Raw genomic sequence first — 21,773 nt, forward strand, 5'->3', positions numbered from 1 at the left:
TTTTAGTTTAATATAAATTCTAAAAATTTATAGTTTCAACTACAAAACTGATATTATTTTAAGTTTAACCTAATCCTACAAAATCAATTTTTAAAATAAAATTTACAAAACATATATATATATATATATATATATATATATATAAAATAAAATTGTCTTATTTTAACTTTTACTTTTTATGTGAAACTTTAAACAAATTTAAAATAACATGATTTAAAAGGTAAATAATCAAGGATAATGTTTGTAAACTAAAAGAACTCCATAGAAATCTATACTAAACTAGTCTTGACGCTTTTAGATTTTGTAATGCCAATTTGATTATTCACTTTTTCTTTGTATAATAATATATTATCGGCATGTTATGCTAAACTTGATTATCCAGGATATTTTTTTTATTTTATTTTCAAAAGCATGTATAAAATGTTATATATATATATATATATATATATATATATATATATATATATATATATATATATATTGTGAGGAAAATCATTGAGAATCATTTTATTAATAAAGAGATGAAATAAACACAAAAAAACACATAGACAATACATTCATGTCCTGAGTACACCCACACTCTCCAAAATAATAATTTAACTCAAATTTTATAACGCTCTTATTACAAGAGTAATAAAAAAACAAGAATAGTCAAATATAAGTTTGAATTATCTTTGACTTAAGACAAGAAATATCAATAACTTAGAATTCATTATATAGTCACTAACAACACTCACTTTCTAAGTTTTATATATATATATATATATATATATATATATATATATATATATATATATATATATATATATATATATATATATATATATATATATATATATATATATATATATATATATATATATATATATATATATAACTTAGAGAAATTTCGTATTATAAATCAATTTTATAAAATTGAATTAAATTAATAATTCAAAACTTATATTAATAAAGTTTATTATTTATCAGTCTTGTAAGATTACATTAAATGTAAAATCTACTTATTTCTTAAACCACCTGTTCTGCGACAGTATGTCCCCACATGCAACCTTAACTGTTACCAATTGTCTTGAGAGCTCGTAAAGTTTGATCATTCGTAGTTTTGAATAATCCCCTTTAATGGCACTTCATCTATGGACATTAAATTTGTGGCTATTTTTTTGTTGTGGACATTGAATGAAGGGTCTAGGAAGCAACCAAGCAAAAGAACTTAGGTCTTTGATTGTTTGAAAGAAATTGCAGGAAGTAGGGTCTTGTAGTTGCATGAATGTTAGAAGTGGCATCTTTTACCAAAGTTGCTTTCGAGCTTTCTTTAATTTTTGTTGACAAACTTTGTTGTGCCATCACTTTTTGTTTCCGTGTCTTTGCCTCATTTTGAATACTTTCTTACTGTCAAGCGAAACTCCATTGTAGTTTCACTAAAAGCGAATCAAACTATTTAATTAACTCTTATATGAATGAAACTTTATTCGATCATACAAAATATTAAGAATAACATATTCATTATTTTTTTCTAGTTTATAACATAAAAAAGAGTTCTATCCAATAATCTTTAAAATATTTCTTTTTAACGTTCGATTTTCGATTCTGGATATCAGGTTCTCAATATTTGACTCAAGATTATTGATTTCAATTTTGGTGTGAAGTTTTTGATTGGTGTCGAAGAAAATGTATTTGTCAAAGATATTGTGACGATCATGTTATATCCAAGAAAAATTAAAGCAATATTAGTTTGTTAAGAGAAGTAACCTTTTACCCTTACCTATTCCTCTATTTATAGGAAGAGTTATGGAATTATTAGAGTTCCAAATTTATGAAGTTTGTTAGGTTTATTTTTTTTGGATAGAGAACTTATCACTGAGCCAAAAGTTATAATCACTACTCAGGGTGTAACTCATGTGACCTAAGAACATAATAGTTCAAATGTCATGATTCAATTGTGATCCAACTCATTAGATATCTCATCCTTGTGACTCCGTTTACTTAATCTCTGTCACAAGATAATTATATCACCCACAACAATTTTTTCCAAATTCACGTACGAATTTAAAGTTAAATTATTCACATGGAACAAAAAAGTTATATTAGATTTATTGAGTTAACGCTTTTTCTTTTCTTGTACTTTTATGTTTTACCAACTATTTTTGTCTTTTTTTTTTCAATGCTTTTATATTTTAGTGATTTTAACTAATTTTACCAAAAATATGAATTAATCTGATTTATTTATAAAGAAAATTATGTTTTGGCAATTGTTTTTTAATAAATTTGACAAAATTACCGTAAAATAAAATTAAAATAAATAAATTTATTAATTTTTAATTAAAACAAAGTAATAAAATTATATTTTTCTTTATCTAAATAAGTAATTTGTCGAAATTTATTAAATTTTTTTTGTTAGAGTGTCAAATTTCTATTTATAAAGTCTTAAGTTTACTCACTTTATCTTATTCTTAGGTTTAGTGAATACTGTAATCTATGATGGGACTACTTTTATAATAAAAAATGTCTACGGGTGCTATGATCTATAAGTTGTAATTCTAATACTTCCACCTAGAATTATATTTTTTGTGTGTTTGGTAAAGGAAGAAGCATTATTTGTAATAATGGGCTTGGAGCATCTATTTATAATTACTCGTCTTAATCACATGTTTTATAAATTATCGTGCAAATTGTGACTAATTAAACAAAGCATTTTCAGTTTTTGCAAAAGATTGATATTAATGAAAATAAACTGAAAATAGTAAGAAACAGTAAAGTGACTAAATTATGAGGACAGTGTCTTTAATCATCATAAAAATACAGTAAAGTATCAATTGTTATTTAAATTTATAGGTCCTCGACTTATAGAATGATAAATATTAGTATATATTTTGAGTAAAGTTTGATATCAGCTATATAATCATAAACTAATAAATTAAGAATATTTTAGATTTTTTTGTGTGTAAAGGTGTAGATTTAGTAAGTCACATTGAATTTATAGAATATTATTCAGAGTTTGATTTTTCTTACATAAATCTGACAATACTTCAAGGATTAAGAGTGCATAAGTAAGAGGGGTGGGTATAAATAGAAACTCTCTAATCTCTATTGTAATAGATTAGGCCCAGTCACAACATGAGCTAAGATGGGGCGTTTCTTCCGAGGTAGAAGAAAGGATGGAGGTGCAGAAAGAAACGTTTGCTGATATGAACTTGAATGACCAATACAAAGTTCAGTAAAACAAGACCACGCTTATGAAGCTACGGAAAGAAAGTATGGAGGTGTAGTAAGAAAAGTCCGTTAAGATAAACTTGAGTGAGCAATGTAAAGTCCAGTAAAACCAGGCCACGCTTGATTTTTTTTTGTTTTGTTTTCTTTTTTGGGTTTATTATGACAGAGCTGTCGATAAATAAATGGATATAGTTTAAGCCACGTATCGGAGATAGAAACACCACCAAAATCTATGGCATAGAAGGAAGCAGGTGGCCGAAGCCAAATCCAAGTTCTAACATTCACCGAAAATCTCCATTTCCCACTTCATTCTTTCAACATATATGCGCAACGATCTCTTTAATTCAAGTGTGCACTGTGCTGAAGTGTTTTTCCTCTCTTCGTGGCATACACACACTTTCTGAATCCAAAATCTAGAGCAACTTAGAAGATAGAATAAGAGCACCGAATAATTCACAGTTACGATGGCCTTCGCCACCACCGCGTTGCTCTCTTCCAACTTCCTCGGAAGGAAGGTCGTGGTGTCACCACCAACCCCCAAAACAACAAAACCATCCACTCCGTTACCGTTTATTTTCAAGAGAACCATTTTTAGCGCTCACAAACCCAATTCGGAAAAACTCAATTCCGCATCTTCACAAGCTGCTCTAGCGGCTCTTATATTCTCCTCCGCCACTCTCTCCGCCACCCCACACGCCGTAGCCGCCGATAACGTCACCCCTCCACCCGTGATCGAAGCGCAACAGAGCCAATTAAACCCCTCCACCGCAACCTCCTCACCTTTCTCTTCGAACCTTCTCACAGCACCCAAACCCCAAGCCTCTTCGGACCTCCCCGAAGGCACCAATTGGCGCTACAGCGAGTTCTTGAACGCCGTTAAGAAGGGTAAAGTCGAGCGGGTCAGGTTCAGCAAAGACGGTTCCGCTCTCCAACTAACCGCCGTTGACGGCCGTCGAGCCTCCGTTATCGTCCCCAATGACCCCGACCTCATCGACATCCTCGCCATGAACGGCGTCGACATTTCCGTCGCCGAAGCTGAATCGCCTAACGGCTTGTTCAACATCATAGGCAACTTGCTCTTCCCCTTTCTAGCATTCGCCGGGTTGTTCTTCCTCTTCCGCAGAGCCCAAGGCGGGCCCGGGGGCCCCGGTGGGCTTGGCGGGCCGATGGACTTCGGGCGGAATAAGTCCAAGTTCCAAGAAGTCCCCGAAACCGGGGTTACCTTCGCTGACGTGGCGGGCGCGGACCAAGCGAAGCTTGAGCTGCAAGAGGTTGTTGATTTTTTGAAGAACCCTGATAAGTACACTGCGCTGGGTGCGAAGATTCCGAAGGGGTGTCTTCTGGTGGGACCACCGGGAACCGGGAAGACGCTTCTGGCTAGGGCTGTGGCTGGGGAAGCGGGTGTGCCGTTTTTCTCGTGCGCGGCTTCGGAATTCGTGGAGCTGTTTGTGGGGGTTGGTGCGTCGAGGGTGAGGGATTTGTTTGAGAAGGCGAAGAATAAGGCACCGTGCATTGTTTTCATTGATGAGATTGACGCCGTGGGGAGGCAGAGAGGGGCGGGGCTTGGAGGTGGCAACGATGAGAGGGAACAGACCATTAACCAGCTTCTGACGGAGATGGATGGGTTTTCTGGTAACTCTGGAGTTATTGTTTTGGCTGCAACTAACAGACCTGATGTTCTTGATTCTGCATTGTTAAGGCCTGGCCGGTTCGATAGGCAAGTTACTGTAGATAGACCTGATGTTGCTGGCAGAGTTAAGATCCTTCAGGTGAGTCAGTCTCAGCCATGAACCCTTTCTCGAATATTGTTATTCAATTGGATCAGTTCCTTGCTGTTTTTGCTAATTATAGTATTAGAGAGTGTGATGCCAACATTTCCATATAAACATTACTAATGTAAATTTTTGAAATTGATTGGAGGAGAAAAACCAAGAGCACCTCAGTATATAAATTTTCTCTACTTTTAATTAGATTGGTGGATTTGGGAGTTTTTGTTAGGTCCAACCTTTGTGTGCAATGAGTGTAGATGAATTTGTTATGTACATTTCTGTATCTGAACTTCTGGATTGATCAACTCTCGTTCTCTGTTAGGTGCATTCAAGAGGAAAGGCGCTTGCAAAGGATGTTGACTTTGAAAAAATTGCAAGGAGAACCCCGGGTTTCACTGGGGCTGATCTGCAGAATCTGATGAATGAAGCTGCTATTCTTGCAGCCAGGCGTGACCTCAAGGAAATCAGTAAAGATGAGATATCTGATGCGCTTGAAAGGATCATAGCCGGACCCGAAAAGAAAAACGCCGTGGTCTCAGATGAGAAGAAGAAATTAGTAGCATATCATGGTGTGTATTTTTTGTATGTTAAATACTATATAGTTTGGGAGGTGTTGGTTCGTTTTCTGGTGTTCAACCTTGTTTTTTCCATGTTTATTTTCAGAGGCTGGCCATGCGTTGGTTGGTGCTTTAATGCCTGAATATGACCCCGTAGCCAAGATATCAATTATTCCTCGTGGCCAAGCTGGTGGTCTCACATTCTTTGCTCCTAGTGAAGAGAGGCTCGAGTCTGGATTGTACAGCAGAAGCTACTTGGAAAATCAGATGGCTGTTGCTCTGGGTGGAAGGTCAGTGAACCTTTCAGTTCATGGAAACATGCACTGTTACTTTCTTTGATTTCGGATTTTGATGTTTGCTAGTCGCTATTCCATCACAGCTACCCCACTTGTCGTGAATTGGCTTAATGGCCACTTAGTGATCTGCATATAAACTGGTCTTTTTATTCGCTCCTTTTGTATATTTTTAATGGACTCTTGTGGATTTGAGATTCAGAGTTTTCAGCTTTGAGTATTGTCTGACAAATTTGATATCTCTGGCCAAACAGGGTCGCTGAAGAGGTTATTTTTGGCCGGGAAAATGTCACCACTGGAGCATCAAACGACTTCATGCAAGTTTCTCGAGTGGCAAGGCAGATGGTTGAGAGATTTGGGTTCAGCAAAAAGATTGGACAAGTTGCTATCGGTGGACCTGGAGGAAATCCATTCTTGGGTCAACAGGTAGAAGAAATAGTTTGATGCCTCAGACACCGTTACCGTGTTCTTGATTCTTGAACAACAACATATGCCTCACCTTTTCAAATGATTTTAATGCAGATGTCAACGCAAAAGGATTACTCCATGGCAACTGCTGATGTAGTGGATGCGGAAGTAAGGGAACTGGTAGAGAGAGCATATTCTAGGGCAACAAATATCATCACAACTCACATTGACATCCTTCACAAGCTTGCTCAACTCCTCATAGAAAAAGAAACTGTTGATGGTGAAGAGTTCATGAGTCTATTCATTGATGGAAAGGCCGAACTATATGTTGCATAATCATACACGTAAGTCATAGGATCAATGTTTGTACTTTTAAGATACGCTCAGACATGTACACTGTAAGAATGAATTAAATATTTTATCAAATTCAAGAAGAAAAAGAAATACGGTTCAGTTCCTGTTTTACACCTTCTGATGAAGTCCATTTCAAACTTCAAAGCATACAATGGATTTTCTGCTAGGATAACAGAATGATATGGACTCATGTTCGGTTATCTCCCTCCTTGCTCTTTCTCTTCTGTAGTTTACAATCCTTCGCATAAAATGACAAGTCACCACGATTTTTTTTTGCTTCCTTCATTCCCTCGTTTGTTGGGTCCTCCACTCTTGCAAAGAACTAAACACGTATACGAAGACGTGTTCAATGTAACATTTGAAACTTACACAGAAAGAACTCGTGTGGTTACAAGTTAGTACCTCTTTACTCCCTTTGCCATTTTTCTCTTTCGTTGTCAATAAAATCTGACGAATACTGTGAGAACAAGTCCCAGACAGGAGGTCTTTCACACGATTCAACTCTCTTAGAGTGCACCCAACACTCTGAAGAAAAAAATGTGCACTTGTCATTCTCATTATTGGCTTGCGGATGATTGGGTTTTTATGCTTTTCTTCAATGTAAATATTTAGTCCCACAATCCAAACTATATATAGTTGAGTTTGTAAAAAGGGGAATTAAAAAAAAAAAGTTTGATGAATTTAATATATATTGGGCTGATTCAGGCATCAAAAAGTTTGAATTATGCATGTTTCAATTTTAACTTATTTAACGATATCAACTTTAAATTAAGATCACTTCCTTCGCTCAAATCAAGTTCAACTAATCAATTATAATATTAAGTTTTCAACTAAATTGTTGTTGATTATGTTCATTGTTAGACCCCGATATAATGTTTGGAAACTATGTACAAATAAAAAGTATATTTAAATTACAAACATAATAAGTTCTGTATTTACAAAAGCTAATAAGATAATAATAAGAAAAAAATCATATGAAAATCTCCTTGAACAAAACAAAGAACAATAGTACAGTATGAACCAAAAACCAGTCCCCTCCCAATTAAAAAAGTAACGTTTTAGGGTTTTTTTCACAATGATTTGAATTGAGAAAATAAACATAAAGAATAGTGACAAACAACTTAAATAGTTGAACAATTTTACTGAATGTTGCAACCAAGTTTTCAATTTAGCAGAGATAGAAATTGCTAAAAATATTTATCTTCTTTAGTTTGTGACAAAATTTCAATTTGAATCAAATGTCCCCCAATTTAGTGTGAAATATGGGGGAATATTTATTTCATTTTTTATTTTATTTTTAAACAATTAAATACATTTTTATAGCCAAAAAAATATTAAAAACACAATAAAGTAAAATAATTGTTTTCCTCATTTATTTTTTTTATGCAATTCAATATTTTTATTCTTTTTCATTCAATATTTTCTTCATATATTACTTTTATTTTAAGCTTCACATTTTTTCCCCCTCCGATTTAATTTCTCATGATAAAAAGAACTAAAATTCACACGCGCAATGGTGGCATCTCAGGTGAGGCGAAAGATGCTAAAACCCTAAGCTGACAGAGTAAGCGGAAAAAACCGTGGGAACCCTTTTGCCTTCACCAAACGCAGTCTTTATCTTCTTCGTCAACAAAAAATCGTTATCTTCTCCGCCACCGCGATTCCCATTCTTCACAAATATCAGAACTCAATGGAGCCACCCGCAAAAAAGTGGCTCCTACCTAGGTCACGCATGCGCCAGAGAACCACTAAAATCCACTACACAGGTTCAAGCAGGTAGCCATAGCAGAATCAAAGACACAACACAATCTTCATTTCCCACCTCGTTCTTCCAGAAGCACTTACAAACAATAAATCACGTTTATAATCGAACTGTGTCTTCATCTCCGCAGCATTTTTTGGGCCACTTTTTAAAATCTCCGTCACTCGCATTTTCTAATTGCGAACTAAGAAGTGTGGCGTCGTGGATAGAGAGATCCAAGGCCCAGGCTGGCCCAACGAAGAAAAAGCCCGAATCGCGTCCACGTTCGGCGAATTAGAACCGATGTTATCGACTTGGAACCCATGGGTTCAATCAGAATGGCCGAAGCCTGGTTCGTCAAGATCGCGTGCACCATTTTCGTTCGCTCTTCCTCGGTGGACCCTTTCCTGGGCTATTTCAGTAAGCACCTAACCCCTTCGCTCGTTTATGAGGTCGTGAATAAGTTGAACATTCCCAATTTGGGTTTCAAGTTCGTTGAATTCAGTAGACACAAGTTGCACATGAGTCACCCTTATTTGACGTATAATCTGCTCTTGAGGTCACTTTGTCGATCGAATCTTCACAGTGCCGCGAAATTGGTGTATGATTGGATGAGGTGTGACGGGCAGATTCCTGATAATTGGTTGTTAGGGTTTTTGGTTTCTTCGTATGCCGCTGTTGGTAGGATAGATATTTCGAAGGAACTGCTTGCGGATGTTCAATGTAATTGTAATGTTGGAGTCAATGCTGCTGTGTATAACGACTTGTTCAATGTTTTGATTAGGCAGAGTAAGGCACTTGATGCTGTTTTTCTGTTTAGGGAGCTTGTCAGGTTGCGGTATAAACCCGTGACCTACACAGTCAATATTTTAATGCGAGGGTTGTGCAGGGCCGGGGAAATTAGCGAGGCTTTTAAGCTTCTTGAGGATATAAGGAGTTTTGGTTGTTTGCCAGATTTAATTACGTATAATACTCTTATTCATGGTTTGTGTCGGATTAGTGAGGTGGATAGAGCTAGAAGTTTGCTAAAGGAAGTTTGTTTGAATGGGGAGTTTGACCCTGATGTTGTTAGTTACACGACGATAATATGGGGTTATTGCAAGTTGGGTATGATTGGGGAGGGGACTTTGCTTTTTGATGAAATGATTAGATCTGGAACTTTGCCTAATACGTATACCTTCAACGCTATTATTGATGGATTTGGGAAGTTGGGTGACATGGCCTCTGCACAAGCCATGTATGAGAAGATGCCTGTTAATGGTTGTCCACCTGATGTTGCTACTTTCACTTCTTTAATCAATGGGTATTTTCGAGTTGGGAAGGTGCACCAAGCAATGGACATGTGGCATAAAATGAACGACAAAAATATTTGTGCGAGTTTATATACATACTCTGTTCTTGTTAGTGGCCTTTGCAATAATAACAGACTACACGAAGCTCGGGATATTTTGGCACTGTTGAATGGGAAGGACATTGTTGCACAGCCATTTATCTATAATCCTGTTGTTGATGGATATTGTAAATCCGGCAATGTTGAAGAGGCTAATAAAGTTGTAGCAGAAATGGAAATGAATAGATGCAAGCCGGATAAGTTAACATATACCATTCTTATTATTGGGCATTGTATGAAAGGGAGAATGCTTGAAGCAATTAGTATCTTTGATAAGATGTTGGCTGTTGGTTGTGCCCCGGATGAAATCACTGTAAATACTTTAAGATCCTGTCTTTTGAAGGCTGGAATGGCCCGTGAAGCTGCCCGTGTTACGGAGGTTATTGGTCAGAACCTGCTCTGCAGTACTTCATCATTGAAGAAATCTTATAACAAAAGCACACATGAAGATGTTCCTGTTGCTGTTATTGAAGTGATATTGCAAACCAGTGGTTAGACGGGCCTTCGACCACTTCCACCATATACGTTGAGTGCTGGGTGCACGTGTCTCCAGTGTGGATCAAAGTAATGCTATCATCAGAGGCAGAATGTCTCTTTTTTTCCTGGAGATTGTATTTACATTGCATGGTCATTCTCTTCCAAGTTTCAGCTGGTTATTTTTGAACCCGGAGTTAGGTATACTCTAGTTAACTTTGAGTTGATTTTTCATTTTTCATGGTCTCAGCCAGTCTCAAGCTCAAGTAAATGAGGAGGAGACTTTAGTTAGGCCTTTGACAACCGACATAAAACTTCTCAAAATCCCAAACACGGATTTTTCATTGTCCTCTGGATTTTGAATTTTGTTTCTTACTTGAAATAGATTTTATCCAGTCTTTTCTTTTGTAAACTGTAGTGCTAGTTAATTGATTTTCTTGTTCATATGGAAGTGCATTTACTTGATAGTATACTGAATTCTACTTGAAAGAAATTAAATAAAATGAAATGTCAAGCTCTTTTTTCTTGTAAACTTTACAGTAAATATACTATATTGTACAAAGATAGGGGAAGTATTATCGAGGATTTGATGAGACAAAACCTTTGATAAGAGAAAAATTAAGGAAATTATTGTCTTCTTAGGCTCAAAAGTTGGTAACATGCAGGATAGAAAGTGGTTGTATAACAAAATTCTTGAACATTGTTGTCATCTATGATTGTGTGGAAAGATTTGGGCCGAAATGCAAGGAATTCTGTAATACTACAGTTCATTTGCAAAAAGCCTCCTGTCGTTCGAAACTCAATAACACAATTCCTTGTTCTTAAGTAAATTCTGTGTATTGACTCAATACAGGCAGTTTTCTGCACATGGATTAGTGGTTAAAATCACTCTGCAAGATCTGGTAAGTTATGCCTCTTGAGTTACTGAGTTTTGAGCCATATGGGAAATTTGTATCCGTTTGCATTTGACAAAGTATTTAATAATGGGGTTTCTCCGCAAGATGCTTATATTGAGATATCTCAATTGGTACAAAGGGCGCTTGATGGGTTCTATCTAGGTGATTTTAACTTGCCACTTTTGGCTCATTATTTTAGACAGAACTAATGCATAGAAAATAGGTAAAAATGGAGTATGAAAACTTCAAAACATTAAAGCTGTATCTGAATTTCTTTTGATTTTGGATCAATATGGATTTTATTTTTAATATTTTGTGCTATTTTATCTCTTAGAAATTAAATGAAGAATGAATAAATTCTGAATTTTGGTGCAGGCTTATGTTCTAGGATACCCACCAAACCAATGGGAAATAGTTTGCTCACAAATGTAGACTTCTATTTGATGAAGAGGTAATTTATCTTTCGTTTATACACGAATCCATCAATTGCATGTTGGCTGTGGTACATTAACCATAAATTTGTGCTGTTAATATTAGATAGATGAGTAGAGTTATCGAATATGATGTGATGTGAGAAGCATTGATACTGATTAATGGGTATCTTTCACCATAAATATCTCTAGATTATCAATACATCAATACCTATTCTTCACTATTTCTCGAGTAAACTGAATTAGATTGTCTTATGTGAAGAAGAGGACGTGTACCAAGATAAAAGTGATGACATATATTGATGATCTCGAGATAATAAACGTCTAAGATACCAATTAAATAAAATAGGTTGAATTATTCTTTTTATAAATATGCGGTAGTTTTTCTTTTGTAGCTATAAAAGTGTGGTAACTAAAATATTGGTGTTTCCAAAATACTGTGGAGCCATGGTTCAGAGTTTTTTTACGAGTGTCTTATTCTTTAAGACTAATATTGGTGTGTTATTTGAGTTAGGAATATAAAAAATCGCGACAAATATATTATTTTTAAATTCACTTTCGTTTCTCCTAGCTTTGATTTTATTCCATTGTTCTTTTTTTCACTCTTTCTCTGTAAACTATTATTGGGATGGTTTTCTTACTGTCGTATATATTTCTTCATGAACATTTGGGTTAACGTTGAAGAAGTACAAAAATAAGGTGTACGAGTTAGAATCGTGAAGAAAATTTGTTTGTCCATCATAGCAGCTCTTGGTCTTTTGACGAATACAAAAAGTTGATAATATTTGAGTTTAGATATTGGGCTTGAAACCCAATTAGAACGAGAAATCCTAATAAAAAGTGTCACCTCCCTTCTGTTCCTAAGTAATAGAGTGGAGAATAACTACCCTTATCTCTATAAATAAACCTCTATAGTATCACTACAGGAGAAACACATTGAATATTTCTAGTCTAAGTCTCATTTTAGATTTAGCAGGAACATTTTCAGCTCTCGACCTTTAGACGAGTATAAAAAGTTGATAATATTTAGGTTTAGATATTGGGTTTGAAACTCACTTAGAACAAGAAATCCTGATAACAGTGTCGCTGCCTACTACTCCTAGGTAATAATATAATGGAGAATAACTACTTCTATTTCTATAAATAAATCTCTACAAGAGAGACACGTCGAATGTTTCTAACTTGTCTCATTTTAAATTTAGCAAGAACAAAAATAAAGAGATATTTTAAATCAATGATACCGAAAGGACAAAAATGAGTTATTAAAGAGGGGTTGTCTTATAGCCCCTTCAGAGAAAACGGCACTGAAATCGTTACTTGTGCAGAGAGAGGAGATATATCCCCATTACTTGGATGCGAGACGAGGACAACCCCGCCAGCTTCTTGCAAGAAGCATTTACAAAATCTTGTGCAGAGAGGTAGAGAAGGAACTAACATACAAAAGAATGACCTTAACCACAGGTGTGTCTGTGATGTATTAGTGGATATTGATTTCGACGGGGAAAAGATATTTTTTAGTGATTTTATTGTATATTTTATTTTGTTTTGTTTTATTAGCAAAAATAATATATATTATTACATAGAGACTCTAATAGTGTCGTAATTCCAAATACAGGTCCAACATGAAGGTTTTAGAGCATCTCCATTTCGACGTGTTTAATGTTAAACATAGATTTTTCCTGGTTTTGACGTTGGAGATGAATAAAGTGGGGAGTTGTTTTACCGTACCTGAGACATCGGTTTTGGTAGAAAGCAACTCCTGCATTCCAGCGTGTATAACATGGGGAATCACACAAGGATCAGGGGAATCAATTCTATTGGGGTAAACAAATGCTTGAAAAGTAAAAAGTGAAAATAAGTGATATGTATCAATGGAAGCTATAGAAAAACGAAACAGCTTAAAGAAGATTCTTGAAATGGAGATACGTATTTGTCTTTGGTTACCAAGCATCAATGCAAAACTAGAGGCCCTAAATGCAGCGTAACCCGCACCTGTCAAATCTAACAAGCCACGTGAACTTCCCTAAAGTAAGAACATAATATATTTTTTGACATTTTCTCCAAAACGCAATGCGCATAAAACTCAATATTTACCCCTTGTAATACAACCCTTCCACCTTGAATGTGTGTGAATGCAAGCTTCAATGTTACTCATCCACTTAACATGTGAAATACCAGTGTGAGAGAATAGATAGGTATTGAATTTGACTTCCTCCACCCGAGTTACAAAATCAATTGAGTTTTATTTTGTTACTTTTGATTTAGTTTTTAAAAGATTCAATTTGGTTGTTGTTGAATTTCAACATAACATGGAGGATCAATTACAATAGAGACAAAAGTTGAACATAACGAGTAAGGTGTGATCGATAAAGAAGGTAAATGGGAGAAAAAATAGATTGTGGAAGAGAAAAGAAATATATAGGATAAAAGAGAGGTGGTTTGTTTGAGAAAAATAGGACAAAAATTAAAAAAATCGAAATTATTTAAATCAAACAATAAACATTTTTGTTTTTCCTTTACTTCTTTTTTTTCTTTATCAATGAAGTATGGTCAGCTTCAAAGACTTTTTTCGTATCAATTGCATGTTAAAGAGATGTGAGTACTAGTTAAGGTAGCCATATGAAGCAAAATGAAGAGTACAGAGAGAGTTTGAAGAAGGAAGTACACAGTTCCACTTAGAGTAAGAGTTATGGGTTCCATAGTGAAGTTGAAACAAGTTGATAGAGGGTTGGGACCCAAGAAAAAATCAGCAGCCGCAGAAACTGGACGACAAATAAGGGGGGCCATCGTTCACGTTCCGGAAAAAATCAAAACCACCAAAGCGACTACTCGATCAGGCAGTGGAAAAAACAAAGAACGGTTTCCAAGTGTTTAAAGTTTCAACATTCTCACATCGCAATTCAGAAACTAAAGTTTGAACTTTCATAGCTTTCCAAGAAAACTTTCTAAATTTTCTCTCCATGCATGGTGTTAAGGAAAATGATATTTTGACAATTCAATGTTTTTACACCTATCTTATAACTTATTTTTTTATAAATAAAGTTCTCTCCGATAAAACTTCCGAAATTTTCTCTCCATGCATGGTCTGTCTAAAGAAAATGTTACTTTGACAATTCATGAAGTTTTTACACTTATCTAATAACTTATTTTTTTACAAATAAAGTTCACTTTTTTTTTTTTATATTTTACTCTAAAATAAGTTGTTAAATGATTAATTTTTGGTATCAAACAATTTTTTCGTCGTGATAAATTCATTCTAGAAACTACATTTCATACCCCTATTTACATCTAAAAGTGATGAATAATTTCTGAGAAAAATATAAAGGTTCTGTCTCAGAAGCACGGAGACCGTAAATTAGAAGAGACCCTGAACTAGAGCAATTTAGGTTTTTACCTTCTAAAACTGGTTTTGCCATAGGAATTTCATTATTAACAATTACCAGATGAAGTAAACAAACGTTTTCCTACAAAGAAAAAGTTATGAGACACTGCACAAAAATATTATGTTCGAAAATTGAGATAACATCATCAATCCTACAAAATTCATCGAATCAAAAGTCCTAAGCTAGTTATTTTTGTTGGATTCTCCCAAAACATGGTCCTCTTGCTTAATTTGTTGGCAAAGCTCTTCATACAAGCGAGCAGTGGTGTCAGTGAACCTCTCCATGGCACAAAAGATCTGCTTCAAACCTGATTGTAAGTTAGTAGTATCAACAATATCAGCATGATGCACAGCATCCCCTCGTAACAGTGCATCAAAATCTTCTCTAACCATTTGTTTCTCTCTAGCACGCACCACTTTGTGCATCTTTTGCTCCTCCCTGTCCAACATCTTCACCTTTTTCTCTAATTCTTTGTCCAATGTTAGTTTTTGTTGAAGCTCCAAAATATGCTTTTCCAAAAGCTCATTCAATCTGAGCATAAACCCATTTACGGATTCGATTACATTCTTCTCTGAGAGATTATCCACTGCCCTCGACCATTTGTTGCAGACGACAAACACAGGTGGTGCCCCAATCTTACTGGGTGAAAAGGGAGTTGAGTCATCGGGTACTTCTTCAGGTTCATATAATAGACATCTTACGAGCCAATCATTCAACGCTTTCACATGAGACTTCTGTGCTTTAATCCAATCTAAGAAACTCAAGTTCCATTTCTGTATCTCAGATTTGAGCTTCATTGTTGCATCAATATGATCATTACTATGCTTTCTGCTTAAGGAAGAGGCATCTAAAGTGTTGGCTTCAACAATTTGCTGATATTGACACTTGTAACATTCTTGCATATCTCTCCACATTCCTAGAAACCTTTTCCATACATGAACAGTCATCAGCTAGGATGAAGAATGAAAAGGAATAACAATCTTTTAGATGACTACAAGGACTACAATATAGATGCGTTAATGTTCAATACAACTTTCAGAACACATTATAAAATATATATATAACCTTAAAAATAAAGAAGTCACTGAAGAGGTTCCAGAAAAGTACATGTGCTGACACGCTTATATTTTCTTAATTTGATACAGAATGAACAAGGTATGTTTCTAATGCAAAAGTTACTAGGATGTCATTGTTTTGTCGCTCAGGCTAATAATGCCTGCAATGGTTGTTGGCATAGTATAAGATTATAAAAAACTGTTACCTACAGGCTAAAAAACAAGATAACGGCCATCAAGAGTGAAAAATACAAATCCTTAGCTCTTAACTTCTCAAAAACTAAGTTATATGACGTATCTGCCAAGTGCCACCTAAAGAGGTTAAAACAATTCAACACAGATTTGTTACAAGAAACTTTTGTTACGACTTACGTGAGAATAAACCGGTTGATCTGCGGCCACAACTCCTCTTCCCTCAACTTGCTAATTGTAATTGATATTTTGTCAACTACTTGGATAGAAATTTTCATTTTTGTAGCTAAAATCCCAATGAAAGTTTGAACAGAATCGATTTTCTGTGCATCGGCATCTTTTTGTTTCATACGTCTCAACTGCTTACACTTCTTCTGATGAAGCATGCGCAATTTCTCCTCGGCCTGAGAAATTAAACACAATGATTATTGGATAAGAAAATAAATGAATTGAACGCTTCTTATAAATTTATCGCCATTTTTACAAGAACCGTGAAAAGGAAAAAAAAAAAGTTTATACCTTGACTTCATGATACAGCTTCCTCTCCCACATACATAGTTTCTTCAGAGTAGAAGAGAGATTTCCGTAACTACAAACTCCGTCACTCTCAGAACCCATTCTCCGTACAAGCAATTGGGATTCCATGCATTTAGCTCCAAGAGGACTTGAAGGAGTAAACACATGCATCATCTTGCAAGAAACTGATCCCAAAAACCTCTCACTTATTCGTTAGTTTAAGTTTAATCAACAACAGAAACAACAAAATTAAGAACAAAAAAAAACAACAACAAACGTACAAAAAAACAAAAAAACGCATGCACCTTCACGCTTACCCGGATTGAGATCAAATTTTCGATGATAACGAAGTTTCCCAACGTCCAACAATTCCAAAATCGGATTCCCTGACTCCGACGCTCTCTCAAACAGAATCTGAATCTCTTTCACCGCCTCGGAAAAACCTTTCCCTGATTTCACTTTCGCACACTGCTCTGAAACTGAAACCGAAACCGCTTCCTCTTTCTCCAAAACCACCTTCTTTTCCTTCAAATCACCGTTCTTTTTATTCTTCCTCGCTTCTCCATTTTCTGCCTTCAATTTATTCACGTCACGCTTCACAACCTTCACTTTTTCCTTCTCCGCCGCGTCCGCGTCACCGCCTCTGGGAATGTACGGTACGTGGTACTTCTCGTACGGCTCAAAAAAGTTAAGAAAGTCCCAGGCCGAGCCGCTAGGCGGCGGCGGCGACGGCGGCTTCGAGCCGAAATAGCCGCCGGAACGAGGAGGGGAAAATGGAGCGTAATCATAACGAGCGTGCGTGAACGATTGGAACTCTTCTTTCTCCGTTTCTTCGGTTTCCGATTCAGAATGCAAAAGGACGTGACCATGCGTATCATCTGAGTCTGAACTAAGGGAAGAAGGGGAACGAGGCGGTGGTTGAGATTTCTCGACAGAAACCTTTGTTTCCTTATTCGGGACATTCGTTTCGTCGAAATCGTCGAAACCGTCGAAGAAACAGAGGAGAGCGGGTCCAAGTGTTCTGAGTGCCTCCATGTGCGCCACGTGTGCGTCGGCGAGGGCGTAGCTTTGGCGAAGCGCTTCATCCAAGAACTTGCAACGGTCACGGCACAGCGCCACTGCCGGTAGCCGGTCAAGCCTTGAGGTGTTGCAGCCCATTGCTCCGAGCAGTCACCGGCGGCGAACCCACCCGAAGCGAGAGAAAATATAGTAGAATTCTTTTACCTTTTCGAAAGAACGCTGTTGTTGGAAAAGAGAGTGATATTTTGCAGGTTCTTCTTAATTTCTGTGACGCTTGGAACTGTGAAACGATTTTGGTTATAGTGATTGGAAAAAGATTGGTACACGTTTTGTGTTAATTGGTGAATTTGATTACTGTGTTATGCAATTGGGTTTATTATGGTAAGAGTGGACCGCTTAGTGCAACTGTTATAATAAAGTGGCGGGTAGGGAATGTAACGTCTCTTTGTTCTGATTTTTTGAGTTTTTTTTTTTTTTTCTTTTTTTCACTTTCTCTTCTCATTTCACTGTTTATTATTACTCCACTGTAATTCAACAATAATGTAATTTTGTCCTAGAACCGTTAAAATAGATAAAATGTGTGAAAGGATATAAATAATTTAGTACTACTAATATTATAACATAATGATAAAATATTTCGCTATTTAATGCCACTTTGATATTTAAAATTATATTTCAGTGATGATAATTTTATAAAACTGGAAAATTATATATTTTTTATTTGTAATTTGATGATAAAATAATCTTTAAAATTGCGCTTCATAAAACTTAATAGTAAAACATGATTCTAGATTTTTTTTTTTTATATATTCCATGAATAAACTAATAACTTTTAATATATTTAAATATTAAATTGCTCCATTAAGCAAAGAAAAGAAACAATAACTAGAAGAAGGTGACGCGAACTACAGTTATCGCCGTTAGATGTATTCAAAATTTGTGGAATATTTGCTAGAAAAAGGAAAAAAAGACAACAAGTCTTTTTAAGTAAAACACGGTAAGTTGAAACTTGTCGTACATGTTGTTTTTCTTCTTTTTCTTTTATTCTTTTTCACAACTCATCTCTGTGTCTTTTGTTAATCAAATTCAAACACATTTAAAAAATAAAATTACCATGTTGGTGAATAGTACGAATTATTAAATAAGTTGAATTACTAGTACTTTTCTTGGACCATATATTCCCAAAAATATTACTGTAATTGTAAGAAGGTGATGTCTGAATAGGAATATTTTTTTAATAGTTATCGTACTTTTAAAAAGTTGCCACTACAGCCTTTTCCTTTTAAGAGTTTAATGGGGATGCATTCATAGTATAGAGTTTTTACGGTAATAAATTTTTAAGATGTTAACTGGAATGCATTTCTATAATTGAGTTTTTATGTTAAGAATTGGTTATAAATTAAAGGAGTGTTGATTGATTCGGATTAAGATTTCATCTTAATTGAATTCATCAAATTTGATAATGGTTGATTTTATTATAAATTAATTTAGATTTTTACCCTAGTAAGATTTCATCTTAATTAAATTTTTCAAATTTGATAATGTTTGATTTGAGTATATTCACTTAGAATCGAACTTAATCAATGACGTTCAAAATTATCAGTATTTTATTATGTTTACCTTTTTTTGGATACTTATTAGTAGTTATTACTATTTTCTTTATTTTTTTTTTTGTTTCTTTTTAGTCGACGAAGATTAATTACTACAAAATATACTTTTTAATAATAATATTATAAATGGTTTTTTAGACAATATAATGTGTTTTTATTCTTAACAATTTGTTCACATTAAATTGGAATCCAATTGATTCCAAAAGAAAAGCGCCATGTTATTTTACCGTTTGTCCTGTACTAGAAAAACAAAAACTAATAAAAATACGGATTTAGATTATTTTTTTAAAATCCTATACAAACTTCTCCGAAACAAATCTTTCAAATACGGAAAAAATCTTATGAAGTGTTCACTTTATTTTAAATATTTTTATGAAATAAAATTAACTCATCTAAATAAAATTTTAAATTATTTTCAACATCAAAAAAGTAATTTAGTAATTTTATTTTTCTTTCGATTAAACTTAATTTTTAATTATGCATCAATCAAATTATTCACTTAATTTCAAAAATTTTACTTTTAAATTTACTTATTTTCATTTTAAATCTCTTGAAAATAATAACACAAACTTCACACTCTAATTCAATCAAATCTATCATCTATCTCCCTTAAATCAATTTACACAAATAAGCATATCATTATATGTCTTATTTTCAAAGTATCCTAATATATACCTTTACATATACAATCTTAAATAATATTCAAATTTGGAGAATGACAAAGATAGATACCATTTACCCCTATGCTCATAATCAGTTGATAATTTAAATTTGAATCTATGTTTTAGGTTAGTTAGAAATTAAAATATTGAAGAATTTATAAAGAACAAAATCCACAAATTCATTACTTTAAGATTTTAGATTAAGTGTCTCAATTATTTATGTAAATTGAACTTGTGTCTTATTGTTAATCAATCTTCTCGATGAATTCATTTTCAAAATATTATTTTGTTAGATTGATTATCTTGGTCATCGACCCAAACAAGTACAATATGAGTGAAAAATCTTAGATGTGACTATTCTCTCTATTAAAATGTTTTCTATGAAGGATTTTGGAGAAGTGTGTTTCGTTGTTGTGATAAAACAATGGTATCAAAATATAATCATTGAAATACTCGTGATTGGTAATACTTTAACTCAAAAAGGAATGTATCACCTTTAAATAAAAGATGGTTAAAAATTCATGTGTTTCACATTAAATAAATATAAAAAGGTTGAACACCTTATAATAAAACTTATCCATCAATTCACTATCTTAAGATTTTAGATCGGAACGTCAATCTCGTATATCTCATTAATATTATATATCAATATTAATATCTTAGGTAAATTTTTGTTAGAAAAAGTCATTATAGTCAACGAATGTATAACCCTAATAAGAAAGTATATTTAAAAAAAAAACTTAGATACTATCCGATACTGACATTTGGAATATATTTAAAGCTTTTTATCTTAAAATTAATAAGGAAATTATGTAATAATAGGCAGTACTGAACTCACATATGAAAGAAGTTAGTTTTCTAAGTCGGTTAAAAAATCCGATAGAAACTTTTTTTCATATTTGACATAGTTTGAAACAGAATATTGGTGGCGCGAGGAAAAGAAAAAACCATTGAACTAGTATGACTTATAAGCTAACCTTTTAAGTTTCCTAATTCATTAAAAAATATATAAAAATGTAGGGTTAAATATATTTTTTTTCCTTTCAGTGAATTTTAAAATTAGTCTATTTTGAAAATTTGCACCAATTTAGTCATTCATCTCTCAAAATACATAGATTTAGTCACTTTAATAAAATTTTGTTAAGTTTATTTGATATTTCAAGCACATTTCATAATAGTATTTAACTTAACATTAAAACAAAAATGTGTCAAATACTATAAATAATTTAAATACAATTCTAAAATGCGTATGAAACATCAAAGAAACCTATCACTTAACAAAATTTGATTGAAATGACTAAATTCTAAATTTACATATTTCGAAAGATAAATGACTAAATTAGTTTAAAATTTCAGAATAGATTAATTCTAAAATTCACTAAAAATTAAAAGATTAAAAACATATTTAATCCAAAAATCTAATCTTATTGTGATTATAAAATTATAATGCCATTTGATGTCCAATCATGGACACTAGGAAACCGTGGTAGTAGAATAGCACTCCGTTAATTTTCAGCAATTTTCAACTTCGCCATTAATACCAATCATTGTTCTCCAAAGGTGAAGGCAATGAGTTGCTAGCTTTTTTATCGATCATGAGGAGGATGAGTGAAAGAATCCAAACGTTATGATTTCAGTTGGTTAAGTTCAAAGTGAAGTATTATGAGGCCATTGGGAAGTCCAAGGGTTGGTAAAGAGGCAAAATGATGAATATGATTAAGGTGAGAAGATAATGGAAATGGAAACAAAAATATTATACTTATAAAAAAGTTCCCAATGCACGCCTTTGCCATTGATGGGAAATTAAATTTG

General features: G+C 34.0%; 3 protein-coding genes across 5 annotated transcripts; 2 read left to right on the forward strand and 1 right to left on the reverse strand.

Moving 5' to 3' along the window:
- Positions 1 to 3,425: 3,425 nt before the first annotated feature.
- On the forward strand, positions 3,426 to 6,702 carry VAR1 (FtsH extracellular protease family). Its single transcript, XM_028047015.2, has 5 exons — positions 3,426 to 4,979; positions 5,302 to 5,548; positions 5,643 to 5,826; positions 6,084 to 6,255; positions 6,352 to 6,702. The coding sequence occupies exons 1-5, from the start codon at positions 3,675 to 3,677 to the stop codon at positions 6,571 to 6,573; spliced, it is 2,130 nt and encodes a 709-aa protein (XP_027902816.1). The 5' UTR covers positions 3,426 to 3,674; the 3' UTR covers positions 6,574 to 6,702.
- A 1,392-nt stretch (positions 6,703 to 8,094) lies between these two features.
- Positions 8,095 to 13,107, forward strand: LOC114163191 (uncharacterized). Of its 3 annotated transcripts, none has more exons than XM_085666197.1 (4): positions 8,095 to 8,367; positions 8,484 to 10,397; positions 11,468 to 11,543; positions 12,849 to 13,107. In XM_085666197.1, the coding sequence occupies exon 2, from the start codon at positions 8,656 to 8,658 to the stop codon at positions 10,216 to 10,218; it is 1,563 nt and encodes a 520-aa protein (XP_085522323.1). In that variant the 5' UTR covers positions 8,095 to 8,367; positions 8,484 to 8,655; the 3' UTR covers positions 10,219 to 10,397; positions 11,468 to 11,543; positions 12,849 to 13,107. The 3 variants fall into 3 exon arrangements, with proteins under 3 accessions (XP_085522323.1, XP_027903149.1, XP_027903147.1); XM_028047348.2 differs by adding an exon at positions 11,050 to 11,098 and having other exon boundaries at positions 8,095 to 10,397; positions 12,849 to 12,886; XM_028047346.2 differs by having other exon boundaries at positions 8,095 to 10,397.
- Positions 13,108 to 14,904: 1,797 nt separating this feature from the next.
- LOC114164251 (girdin (DUF630 and DUF632)) lies at positions 14,905 to 18,057 on the reverse strand. The gene is made up of 4 exons (XM_028048847.2): positions 16,987 to 18,057; positions 16,673 to 16,854; positions 16,334 to 16,557; positions 14,905 to 15,830 (listed from the first exon to the last, which is right to left on the reverse strand). Exons 1-4 carry the CDS (start codon positions 17,825 to 17,827, stop codon positions 15,089 to 15,091), a joined length of 1,989 nt encoding a protein of 662 aa, XP_027904648.1. The 5' UTR covers positions 17,828 to 18,057; the 3' UTR covers positions 14,905 to 15,088.
- Positions 18,058 to 21,773: the final 3,716 nt, after the last annotated feature.

This window comes from Vigna unguiculata, chromosome 9 (assembly GCF_037176805.1).
Source record: "Vigna unguiculata cultivar grain cowpea cultivar isolate G323 ecotype 2 chromosome 9, ASM3717680v1, whole genome shotgun sequence".
Lineage (NCBI taxonomy): Eukaryota > Viridiplantae > Streptophyta > Magnoliopsida > Fabales > Fabaceae > Vigna > Vigna unguiculata.

Bases quoted from the DNA above. Each gene is read 5' to 3' on its own strand.
- VAR1 (XM_028047015.2), top strand. From the start codon at position 3,675: ATGGCCTTCGCCACCACCGCGTTGCTCTCTTCCAACTTCCTCGGAAGG. The intron at 5,549-5,642 runs GTGTGTATTTTT...GTTTATTTTCAG, and splicing joins GAAATTAGTAGCATATCATG to AGGCTGGCCATGCGTTGGTT. The intron at 6,256-6,351 runs GTAGAAGAAATA...ATTTTAATGCAG, and splicing joins ATCCATTCTTGGGTCAACAG to ATGTCAACGCAAAAGGATTA.
- LOC114163191 (XM_028047346.2), top strand. From the start codon at position 8,656: ATGGGTTCAATCAGAATGGCCGAAGCCTGGTTCGTCAAGATCGCGTGC.
- LOC114164251 (XM_028048847.2), bottom strand. From the start codon at position 17,827: ATGGGCTGCAACACCTCAAGGCTTGACCGGCTACCGGCAGTGGCGCTG. The intron at 16,855-16,986 runs GTAAGCGTGAAG...TTTTGGGATCAG, and splicing joins AAAATTTGATCTCAATCCGG to TTTCTTGCAAGATGATGCAT. The intron at 15,831-16,333 runs GTAAGTCGTAAC...TGTATGGAAAAG, and splicing joins ATCAACCGGTTTATTCTCAC to GTTTCTAGGAATGTGGAGAG.